General features: G+C 40.3%; 1 protein-coding gene across 2 annotated transcripts in view; it reads right to left on the bottom strand.

Moving 5' to 3' along the window:
- LOC126240936 (rh5-interacting protein-like) overlaps positions 1–12,310 on the bottom strand; it is a 155,098-nt gene that overhangs the window by 86,459 nt on the left and 56,329 nt on the right. For both annotated transcript variants that reach the window (XM_049947965.1, XM_049947964.1), the window contains exon 2: positions 7,103–7,228. In XM_049947965.1, the coding sequence (XP_049803922.1) occupies positions 7,103–7,205 (103 nt within the window). In that variant the 5' untranslated portion in view covers positions 7,206–7,228. The remainder of the gene's footprint in view (positions 1–7,102; positions 7,229–12,310) is intronic.

Raw genomic sequence — 12,310 nt, 5'->3', positions numbered from 1 at the left:
ATGAATCAGTCACTGATTTCTGTACAACCATCAGCAGGAGAGAGTAGTTCCTTTGTGAATTTATTTTATGAGGCTCTAAGATGAAGCAAGTCACTTATTTACAATTGACTGTGTGCTTTTGTAGTTTAATCATAAGTATCTTGTGTGTTTGTGTATTAATGAGGCATTGTTGTTATTGTTGTTGTTGTGGTCTTCAGTCCTGAGACTGGTTTGATGCAGCTGCCCATCCTACTCTATCCTGTGCAAGCTTCTTCATCTCCCAGTACCTACTGCAGCCTCCATCATTTGAATCTGCTTAGAATATTTATCTCTTGGTCTCTCTCTACGATTTTTACCCTCCAATACTAAATTGGTGATCCCTCGATGTATCAGAACATGTGCTCCTTTTCTCCCCAATTCTATTCAATACCTCCTCATTAGTTATGTGATCTACCCATCTAATCTTCAGCATTATTCTGTAGCACCACATTTTGAAAGCTTCTATTCTCTTCTTGTCTAAACTATTTATCATCCACGTTTCACTTCCATAAAAGGCTACACTCCATACAAATACTTTCAGAAACGACTTCCTGACACTTAAATCTGTACTCAATGTTAACAAATTTCTCTTCTTCAGAAACGATTTCCTTGCCATTGCCAGTCTACATTTTATATCCTCTCTACTTCGACCATTATCAGTTATTTTGCTCCCCAAATAGCAAAACTACTTTACTACTTTAAGTGTCTCGTTTCCCAATCTAATTCCCTCAGCATCACCCGATTTAATTCGACTACTTTCCATTATCCTCGTTTTGCTTTTGTTGATGTTCATCTTATACCCTTCTTTCAAGACACTGTCCATTCCGTTCAACTGCTCTTCCAAGTCCTTTGCTGTCTCTGATAGAATTACAATGTCATCGGTGAACCTCAAAGTTTTTATTTCTTCTCCATGGATTTTAATACCTACTCCAAACTTTTCTTTTGTTTCCTTTATTGCTTGCTCAATATACAGATTGAATAACATCGGGGATAGGCTACAACCCTGTCTCACTCCCTTCCCAATCACTGCTTCCCTTTCATACCCCTCGACTCTTATAACTGCCATCTGCTTTCTGTACAAATTGTAAATAGCCTTTTGCTCCCTGTATTTTACCCCTGCCACCTTCAGAATTTGAAAGAGAGTATTCCAATCAACATTGTCAAAAGCTTTCTCTATGTCTACAAATGCTAGGAACGTAGGTTTGCCTTTCCTTAATCTTTCTTCTAAGATAAGTCGTAGGGTCAGTATTGCCTCACGTGTTCCAACATTTCTATGGAATCCAAACTGATCTTCCCTGAGGTTGGCTTCGACCAGTTTTTCCATTCATCTGTAAAGAATTCGTGTTAGTATTTTGCAGCTGTGACTTATTAAACTGATAGTTTGGTAATTTTTACATCTGTCAACACCTGCTTTCTTTGGGATTGGAATTATTATATTCTTCTTGAAGTCTGAGGGTATTTTGCCTGTGTCATACATCTTGCTCACCAGATGGTAGAGTTTTGTAGGGACTGGCTCTCCCAAGGCTGTCAGTAGTTCTAATGGAATGTTGTCTACTCCCGGGGCCTTGTTTCGACTCGGGTCTTTCAGTGTTCTGTCAAACTCTTCACGCAGTATCATATCTCCCATTTCATCTTCATCTACATCCTCTTCCATTTCCATAATATTGTCCTCAAGTACATCACCTTCTATATACTCCTTCCACCTTTCTGATTTCCCTTCTTTGCTTAGAACTGGGTTTCCATCAAAGCTCTTGATATTCATGCAAGTGGTTCTCCTTTCTCCAAAGGTCTCTTTAATTTTCCTGTAGGCAGTATCTATCTTACTCCTAGTGAGGTAAGCCTCTACATCCTTACATTTGTCCTCTAGCCATCCCTGGTTAGCCATTTAGCACTTCCTGTCGATATCATTTTTGAGACATTTGTATTCCTGTTTGCCTGCATCATTTACTGCATTTTTATATTTTCTCCTTTCATCAATTAAATTCAATATTTCTTCTGTTAGCCAAGGGTTTCTACTAGCCCTTGTCTTTCCACCTATTTGATCCTCCTGCTGCCTTCACTATTTCATCCCTCAAAGCTACCCATTCTTGTTCTACTGTATTTCTTTCCCCCATTCCTGTCAATTATTCCCTTATGCTCTCCATGAAACTCTCTACAACCTCTGGTTTAGTCAGTTTATCCAGGTCCCATCTCCTTAAATTCTCACCTTTTTGCAGGTTCTTCAGTTTTAATCTACAGTTCATAACCAAAAATTGTGGTCAGAGTCCACATCTGCTCCTGGAAATGTCTTACAATTTAAAACCCGGTTCATAAATCTCTGTCTTACCATAGTCTTGTGTTAACTGTGTACTGTAGACTTATGCAATCTGTACTGCTCTGTCATTTGTTTTAATTTGACTAGCCAGCAGTTGCATAGAGCTAAGTCAGTCACCGGCTCCTATATGAGCAGCACCACAAAAGTAGTTCATTTGTGCGTTCACTTTACAAGCATCTAACTAGCAGCAAGGTACTTATTTGTAGTTGTCTATGTGATTTTGTGGTTTAATCATGACATTCACATGTGTCTGCATAGCGCAGTTTTCCACCATCTTCAGTATGGCTAGGGAAGGTGAATGCTGTGTTCAGATGTGAGTTGAGTTGGTGATTCTCTGCTCACTGCTCCAGGCAATGTTGGCTTTAGTTATGCAGCTTGAGGCTGTTGCCAATGGGTGTGGAGATCCGAGGGAGATCCAGCATTTGCCACATACCTTCCCAGTCAGTCCACTACTGTAGTTGTCCAGATTATTGTCTGCATTGAGGTTGACCAATCACCCACGCTTGAGTGGAAGGCCAATTCAAGGTGTGGCAGGCACTGAAAGACTTTATGGGGGACCAATTGCAGAGCTTCACTGGTTTCCCAACCAAAAGGTTTCAGTCAGGCACAATCTGTCACTGATAAAGCTCCTGGGCTAGCTGCAGTCATCTGCCCTTTTTTTTAGTGGAAGCCTCAGTGCCTCCAAGTTGTGGGCATTATTGGTTTTGGGTTGTTTGGGGGAAGAGACCAAACTGCGAGGTTATCGGTCTCATCGGATTGGGGAAGGAAGTTGGCCATGCCCTTTCAAAGGAACCATCCTGGCATTTGCCTAGAGCGATTTAGGGAAATCACGGAAAACCTAAATCTGGATGGCCGGACGCGGGATTGAACCGTCGTCCTCCCGAATGCGAGTCCAGTGTGCTGACCACTGCGCCACTTCGCTCAGTGGGCATTATTGGTAGTTGAGGGCTCCAACGCCAGATGTGTGATGGTGACCCATAGGGATGTGGCTGCCAAGATGGGCAAGAAGTCTAATGGGCACTGTGTGTGTGTACTTGGGGGAGTCATCTCAGATGTGGAACAGGTCCTTCCAGATGCCATGAAGAACACAAGTTGCAGCCAACTGCAGGTGGTGACTAAAGTCATTATTAGTGACAAATATCACTTTGGATCAAAAGGGATTCTCTCAAGTTGTCTGGTGGCTAACTACAGAGCTTGTGAGATGAAAGCAGAGTGCACCATCTGTAGCATCACTGACAGGACCGATTGTGGACCTCCAGTAAAAAGCCTAGTGCAGGGTCTGTATGAGTGGCTCAGGCAGTTTCTGCAGCCATTTAGGCCACAGTGTCCTTTATCTGGGTCATAGGATGGAGAGGTGTCAGGGTCTGCTTAATAGACCAGGGTCCACTACACACAGGAGGTGGCTACATGGGAGTGGAGGCAGACCCTGCTCTAACTACCTTGCCCCATGGCTCAAATCCCTAAAATAGCCCCAGATGCAAGACCTGTCCCATACATCCTCCCACTACCACCTACTCCAGTCCTGTCACAGGCACCTCTGAACCCATCTGAGGCAGGACTACCTATGAAAGCAGCCATGTGAGCTGTGAACTAAGCAGCAAATGTTGTGGTGCTTTCTGTGAACATATGACAACTAACAAGCTGTCTGTCCTCTTGAATGGCCACCATCAAATTGTTATATATAACCTGGGAATTGTGTTTGAATCATGTCCCTGCAATTGCCAGAACTGATAGTGGAGTGGTAGGCATCCCACATAGTATTCTTTCCTGTTACATCTTATTCATTTAAAGAATTTCAGTCTCATTCGGCAACCTGAAGATATGCACAATTCTGTGACCTTTTGATCCACCTAACCCTGCAAAGCTTGATGTACTAAAGCTACAACACAGTTACATATATCAGTCAGGTTTTGACTGTTTCTCTGAGGCACAGTATTGTCCCTAACATGGTACAAACCTTGCTGATTAGTTGCAGTAGGCTGTACTGTGTCCTGTGAAAATGGCAAATTGGGTTTTTATCAACTGGAGACATTGGAAGTTGCATCAATCAATGTAAGTCTTCAGAACAGTTTTGGTAGCTGTTGCATTGAGGATGTTCCTGGCTGTAATTTCATAATGTTGGCTCATGGTGCTCCCAAAACCATAGGACTGCCATTGCTTAATGTGGATTGTGGTAGCTGCTGAGAAATGGTGTTGCCATTGTATGTTCATTGCTCATGGTGCTCCCAAAACCATAGGACTGTCATTACTTAATGTGGATTGTGGTAGCTGCTGGGAAATGGTGTTGCCATTGTATGTTCATTGTGTCAGTAGGGATATGGCTAGTAGTCATGAGGAATGAAGGAGTCTGTCAATAGTTATGACCACTTGTAACTGCCTTAGAAATGTGCCAAACATAGACATTCTTGTAATGAGACTTTTATGAATAACACTCAATTTCTGTGCCATTCTCCTTTTGTAATACTGCATAATTAATATGGAAAAGTCATGTCTGGTTTGATGAGGATGTGTGTAAAATAGTCCATCTTCTCTGCGCTACAGATTGCTTGGTTCCTATATCATTTAGCCATGGTGGTCTACAACAATTAACAGCCCTTTACAGTACCCCATGATTTCTCACACCATTTGATCAGTTTCTTTTGGAGAAACTGTCTAAAATTCCATTGACTGCCATTCAGCAAAATATTCTAAAATAAACCACTGAGGTTTACAACTGAATGGAGGTACCACACATTAATAGTCTGGCATTAGGAATAAAAAAGAATCTGACATGTATCTGTGACCTTATAGGAACAATATAAGTCTCTCTAAATGTGAATAAGACCATAGATATATGATAAAACCCTTTATTGAGAAGAGAAGAGCATCACAGGATAAAAAAATCTAACAAATAATTTAAAGATATCACCTGCTTCAGTTACCTAGGCACTCTTATTTACAAGATGATGGGAAATAGAGCGTGTTTTGCAATCTTACAGGCATTTAAGACCTCTTGAGTTATAAGAACAGAAAAACTAAACAGTTACTCTTACTTTGTACAACAAGATGAAAATGTGCAAGGACAGAACTGGATGCAGACAACAGAGCCCAGTTCAATGAAGAATATACTGGTTGTGAGAAAAGCACAATGTTTGAGCATAGGATTTACTCATAAATTAAATCAACTTACAAAAGAGAAAGGTATAATCATATTTCTCAAAGCACAGAGAACACATTCATTAGGACATCTGGAGAGAATGGCAGATGACTTCATGTCAAAGAGAATAATGAAAATAACACAGTATTCCACCAGAAGAAGGGTTAATGAAGAGAAATGTGGAAAGACAGTGTGTTGGCTGATCTTACCATGATGAAGAGCCAATGACGAGAGAGAAATCAGAAGAGAGATATATATGTTTCAAGATATTACAAACTTGTTACAGTAATAGTGTTGGATCCTTATTTATGAAGATATTCATCAATACACACACATCAAAAAAAGTTTTGCTTCATCCCGGTTCCCAGACCTCCTGAAGGCAGAAATTGACTGTGGGTATTGTATCACAGACATAGTCCCTTTGACTGTTCACAGATATCATTAAACCCGCCCAAAGATGTAAACAACCATGCATGAGCAGCACCTATTAGACGGAGGGGGTCCAACAGCTGATCAGTTCCAGTCATTGAACTAGGAAGGAGGAACACAGCTCATGTTGTCTGTAGTTCAACCATGCCTAGATGGTCCACACCATGCTTCGATCGCGTCCGCATTGTTACTTTGTGCCAAGAAGGACTCTCAACAAGGGAAGTGTCCAGGCATCTCTGAGTGAACCAAAGCTATGTTGTTCGGACGTGGAGGAGATACAAAGAGACAGGAACTGTCAATGACATGCCTCGCTCAGGCTGTCCAAGGGCTACTACTACTGCAGTGGATGACCGCTACCTACAGATTATGGCTCAGAGGCAATCTGACAGCAATGACACTGTGTTGAATAATGCTTTTTGTGCAGCCACAGGATGTCGTGTTATGACTCAAACTGTGCGCAATAGGCTGCACGATGCGCAACTTCACTCCTGACGTCCATGGCGAGGTCCAGCTTTGTAACTATGACATGTATACCGCTGGTGGCCATGGAAGGCGCCGTAATGGCTGTACAATATGTGAATGCCATCCTCTGACCAATAGAGCAACCATATCAGGAGCAATATGGCGAAGCATTCATCTTCATCTTCATCTTCATGGATTCACGCCTCCATCGTGTGCATCTTGTGAATGACTTACTTCAGGAAAACGACATTGCTCGACCAGAGCCAGTATGTTCTCCAGACATGAAGCCTATCCAACATGCCTGGGATAGATTGAAAACGGCTGTTTATAGACAATATGACCCACCAACCACTCTGAGGGATCTACGCTGAATCGCCATTGAGGAGTGGGACAATCTGGACCAACAGTGCTTTGATGAACTTGTGGATAGTAATCCACAATGAATACAGGCTTGCACCAATGCAAGAGGACGTGCTACTGGATATTAGGGGTACCAGTGTGTACAGAAATCTGGACCACCACCTCTGAAGGTCTCACTGTATGGTGGTACAACATGCAATGTGTGGTTTTCATGAGAAATAAAAAGGGTGGAAATGATGTTTATGTTGATCTCTATTCCAATTTTCTGTACAGGTTCTGGAACTCTTGGAACCGAGGTGATGCAATATTTTTTTTTGATGTGTGTATTTGCTTGATTCATTAACTAGATTAGAACATAAAGTGCAATGTATTCTGACACTCACTGGCAATGCAAGATGATTGTTGATTACGGAATCCAGGCTTGCAGTCACAAGTACTGCGGTCCCGGCAGTATGTCACACCAGAGTCACATTCTTCATCAAACATACAGTTTTCACCAATGCGTTTTCCTGGACAAAACAATTCAATAAACTTTAAGAATTATAATCAAAATTGTGGGTTCCTCGAAAACAATTTGATTTTTTATAGAAGTTATATATAGTTGATAACAAATTTTATAAATTATCACATACCATTAGCTGTCAACTGAAAAAAATTAAATTAAAAAAATATATTAAAATTAAAAGACAGAAAAAGGAGATAAGTGAAACGTTATTTATATGTCCTATAATGTAAACTTTAAAAATTATTTCATTTAATGGAAAATCCAGGATGGAATAAAGACAATATTATGAAACAAATAGATTGCTACTCATCATATAGTGGAGATGTTGAGTCACAGATGGGGCAACGAAAAGACTGCTAAGCAAGTAAGCTTTTGGCCAAAGACCTTTTTCTGAATTAGACAGCATACACCCCCACATTCACACAAACACAACTCACACACAAGACACTGACTATGGCTGCCAAGGCAGCCATAGACAGTGGTTATTTGTGTGTGTGTGTGTGTGTGTGTGTGTGTGTGTGTGCATATGTTGTCTAATTCAGAAAAGGCCTTTTGATCAATAGCTTACGTGTTTAGCAGTCTTTTTGTTGTGACGATTTGCAACTCAACACCTCTACTATACAGTGAATAGCAGTCTATCATTTTCAAACAATGGAAAATCCAGGATGGAATGTAACAATATTATAAAAAGGATAGTTCGTACTCACCACATAGCAGAGATGCAAAGATGCTGAGTCACAGATAAGGACAACATACAGACTGTCAGGAAGTGAGAGGAAGTGAGCTTTTGGCCAACAAGGCCTTCATTGACATGGTCTGGCTTCAGCTGCCAGAGGCTTTGGTCATGTGTGTGGGTGAGTTGCATTTGCATGTGGTTTTTTTTTTTTTTTTTCGACGAAGGCCTTGTTGGCCGAAAGCTCAGTTTCTGACAGTCTTTTTGTTGTACCTGTCTGTCTCTGACTCATCATCACTACTATATGGAGAATAACAACTATTCTTTTCATAATAGTTTTATAGTCTATCATCTTCATAATACTAAAATTATTTCATCTCTAGTAAAGGTCACAAGTCAACTTTAAAATAATGGAAAAATAGTAAAAAATTACATTATTTTTCATACATAACTGTAATATCGCTTATAACATTTTACTAAGCATGTAGTGTGTCAAATTGGTATAATGTGCAAATGTTTATTACAAAAAGATAGATTGGAAGTAAATGCAATGCCACAAATTCCACACACAAATTTTATCACTGCTTTAGATAGAATACTGAAACAATGTTTTCTGCATATAAATGTATATCTGTTTTATAACATATTTATATTATAAGATAAAACAGAGTTTGGGATAATACCAACTGTTCTTCTATCCCTGGTTTTTTCATCCTTGGTAGCTAAGGTATGATCTTCAATAGTATTCTTATTTCTGTTATTAATGCAACTGCCATATCTTAACTCTTGGCATTTTGTTAATGAATACCCTTATTAATACAAGTGACCTTGATATTGACAGTTAAAAGTCTATTATATCTATATAATCACTGGAATAATTTTAATATAACAGGTTGCTTTCTGTTATAATGCTGGTAACTAATTTGAAATTTCTCTCCCAAATATAACAGATTTTCTTATATCAATTGCTTTTCTGGGGAAAAAGTACAGCTGTAGTTTCCCCCTTGCTTTCAGCCATTCCCAGTACCAACACAGTAACACTGTTTTGGTTGATGTTGGAAGGCCAGATAAGTCGTTCATCTCGACTGTTGCCCCTGCAACTACTGAAAAGGATGTTGCCCCTGTTCAGGAACCACACATTTGTCTGGCATCTTATCAGATACACCCTGTTTCCCAAGGGCATGCAGCTCTACTCTGTGGTACATGATGATGGCATCTTCTTGGGTAAAATATTCCAGAGGTAAAGTAGTCCCCCCTTTGAGTCTCCAGGAGGGAACTACTCAGAAGGATGTCAGCTGGAGAAACAAACCAGTCATTTATGGGTCACAGTTTGCACTGCTAGATCTCTTAATCAGACAGGTAGGTTAGGAAATTCAAAAAGGGAAACGTATACATTGAAGTTAGATATAGTGGGAAGTAGTGAAGTTTGGCGGCAGGTGGAGGTAGGGTTATAAATGCAAAGTCAAATACGATATGCAGGAGTAGGTTTAATAATTAGTAAGAAAATAGGAATGCTGGTAAGCTACTATGAACAGCATAGTGAATGCATTATTGTAGCCAAACTGGACACAGAGCACACCCACCACAGTAGTACAAGCTTATATACCAAATAGTTCTGCAGATGATGAAGAGATTGAAGAAATGTATGATAAGATAAAAGAAATTATTCAGATAGTTAAGTGAGACAAAAATTAAAGTGTGATTGGGAAATGTAATTCAATAGTAGGAAAAGAAAGAGAAAGAAAAACAGTAGGTGAATATGGGATGGGGGGAAAGGAATGGAAGAAGAAGCCATTTGATAAAACTGTGCACAGAGCATAATTTAATCATCACTAACACTTGGTTTAAGAATCCTCAAAGAAGGTGTAGAAGTGGAAGAGGCCTGGAGACAATGGAAGGATTCAAATTTATTATGTAACTGCAGGACAGAGATTTTGGAAGCATATTTTAAATAATAAGACATTTCCAGGAGCAGATGTGGGCTCTGACCAAAGTTTATTGGTTATGGACTGTAAATTGAAACTAAAGAAATTGCAAGAAGGTAGGAAATTAAGTAGAAGGAACCTGCATCAGTTGAAAGAACCAGAGGGTGTTGAGAGTTTCAGATGGAGCATTAGGTAATGATTGGCTAGGACAGAGGAAAGCAAAACAGTAGAAGAAGAATGGCTAGCCTTGAGAGATGAAATAATAAAGGCAGCAGAGGATCAAATATGTAAAAGGATAGGCCTAGTAGAAATCCTTGGATAACACAGGTGACATCAAATTTCGTTGATGAAAGGAGAAATTATAAAAATTCAGCAAATGAAGCAGCTGGAAGGAAATATAAACGTCTAAAAAATTAGATTGACAGGAAATGCAACATGACAATGAAGGAATGGGTAGAGGCCAATGTAAGAATTTAGAAGCATATTTCACTAGGGGGAAGATAGATACTGCCTACAGGAAAGTTAAAGAGGTCTTTGGAGAAAAGAGAAGTAGTTGAATGTATATCAGTAGTTGAATGTATATCAAGAGGTCAGATGGAAAACCAGTCCTAAGCAAAAAAGGGAAATCTGAAAGGTGTATACAGAAGGTGTATATAAGGGATACAAACTTGAATGTACTGTTGGGGAATAGGGAATACTGTACCAGATGAATGGGTAGCCCCGAGAGATGAAATAATTACGACAGCAGAGGATCCGTATTAGACAGAAATGGAAGAGAACACAGATGTAGATGAGATGGAAGGTATGATACTGTTGAAAGAATTTCACAGAGCACTGAAAGACCTAAATCGAAACAAGGCCCCTGGAGTAGATGACATTCCATCAGAGCTATTGATAGCCTTGGGAAAGCTAGCCATGACAAAACTATTCCAACTGGCATGCAAGATGTATGAGACAAGTGAAATACCTTCAGACTTCAGGAAGAATGCAATAATTCTAAATCCAAAGAAAGCAGGTGCTGGCAGGTGTGAATATTACCTGACTGACAGTTTAATAAGTTATGGTTGCATAATACTAACGTGAATTCTACATCTACATCTACATCTACATTTATACTCCGCAAGCCACCCAACGATGTGTGGCGGAGGGCACTTTACGTGCCACTGTCATTACCTCCCTTTCCTGTTCCAGTCGCGTATGGTTCGCGGGAAGAACGACTGTCTGAAAGCCTCCGTGCGCGACTAATCTCTCTAATTTTACATTCGTGATCTCCTCGGGAGGTATAAGTAGGGGGAAGCAATATATTCGATACCTCATCCAGAAACGCACCCTCTCGAAACCTGGCGAGCAAGCTACACCGCGATGCAGAGCGCCTCTCTTGCAGAGTCTGCCACTTGAGTTTATTAAACATCTCCGTAACGCTATCACGGTTACCAAATAACCCTGTGACGAAACGCGCCGCTCTTCTTTGGATCTTCTCTATCTCCTCCGTCAACCCGACCTGGTACGGATCCCACACTGATGAGCAATACTCAAGTATAGGTCGAACGAGTGTTTTGTAAGCCACCTCCTTTGTTGATGGACTACATTTTCTAAGCGCTCTCCCACTGAATCTCAACCTGGTACCCGCCTTACCAACAATTAATTTTATATGATCATTCCACTTCAAATCATTCCGCACGCATACTCCCAGATATTTTACAGAAGTAACTGCTACCAGTGTTTGTTCCGCTATCATATAATCATACAATAAAGGATCCTTCTTTCTATGTATTCGCAATACATTACATTTGTCTATGTTAAGGGACAGTTGCCACTCCCTGCACCAAGTGTCTATCCGCTGCAGATCTTCCTGCATTTCGCTACAATTTTCTAATGCTGCAACTTCTCTGTATACTACAGCATCATCCGCGAAAAGCCGCATGGAACTTCCGACACTATCTACTAGGTCATTTATATATATTGTGAAAAGCAATGGTCCCATAACACTCCCCTGTGGCACGCCAGAGGTTACTTTACCATCTGTAGACGTCTCTCCATTGATAACAACATGCTGTGTTCTGTTTGCTAAAAACTCTTCAATCCAGCCACACAGCTGGTCTGATATTCCGTAGGCTCTTACTTTGTTTTCCTTGCAGAATAATGGAAAAATTGGTAGAAGCCAACCTCAGGGAATATCAGTTTGCATGTCAGAGTAAAGCAGGGACACATGAGGCAATACCAATCTTATGACTTGTATTGTAAGATAGGTTAAGGGAAGGCAAACCCACCTTTATAGCATTTGTAGACTTAGAGAAAGTTTTTGACAATGTTGACTGGAATGCACTCTTCAAAATTCTGAAGGTATCAGGGGTAAAATACAGAGAGCAAAAGACTATTTACAACTTGTATGGAAACCAGGCATCAGCTATAAGAGTTGAGAGACATGAAAGGGAGGCAGCAGTTGAAAAAAAAGTGAGACAGGATTGTATTCTATTTTCAATGTTAT

Source organism: Schistocerca nitens, chromosome 1 (genome assembly GCF_023898315.1).
Source record: "Schistocerca nitens isolate TAMUIC-IGC-003100 chromosome 1, iqSchNite1.1, whole genome shotgun sequence".
In the NCBI taxonomy this organism is placed as follows: Eukaryota; Metazoa; Arthropoda; class Insecta; order Orthoptera; family Acrididae; genus Schistocerca; species Schistocerca nitens.
Note: the sequence above shows the minus strand (reverse complement) of the source record. Positions and strands in the feature narration are given on the sequence as shown.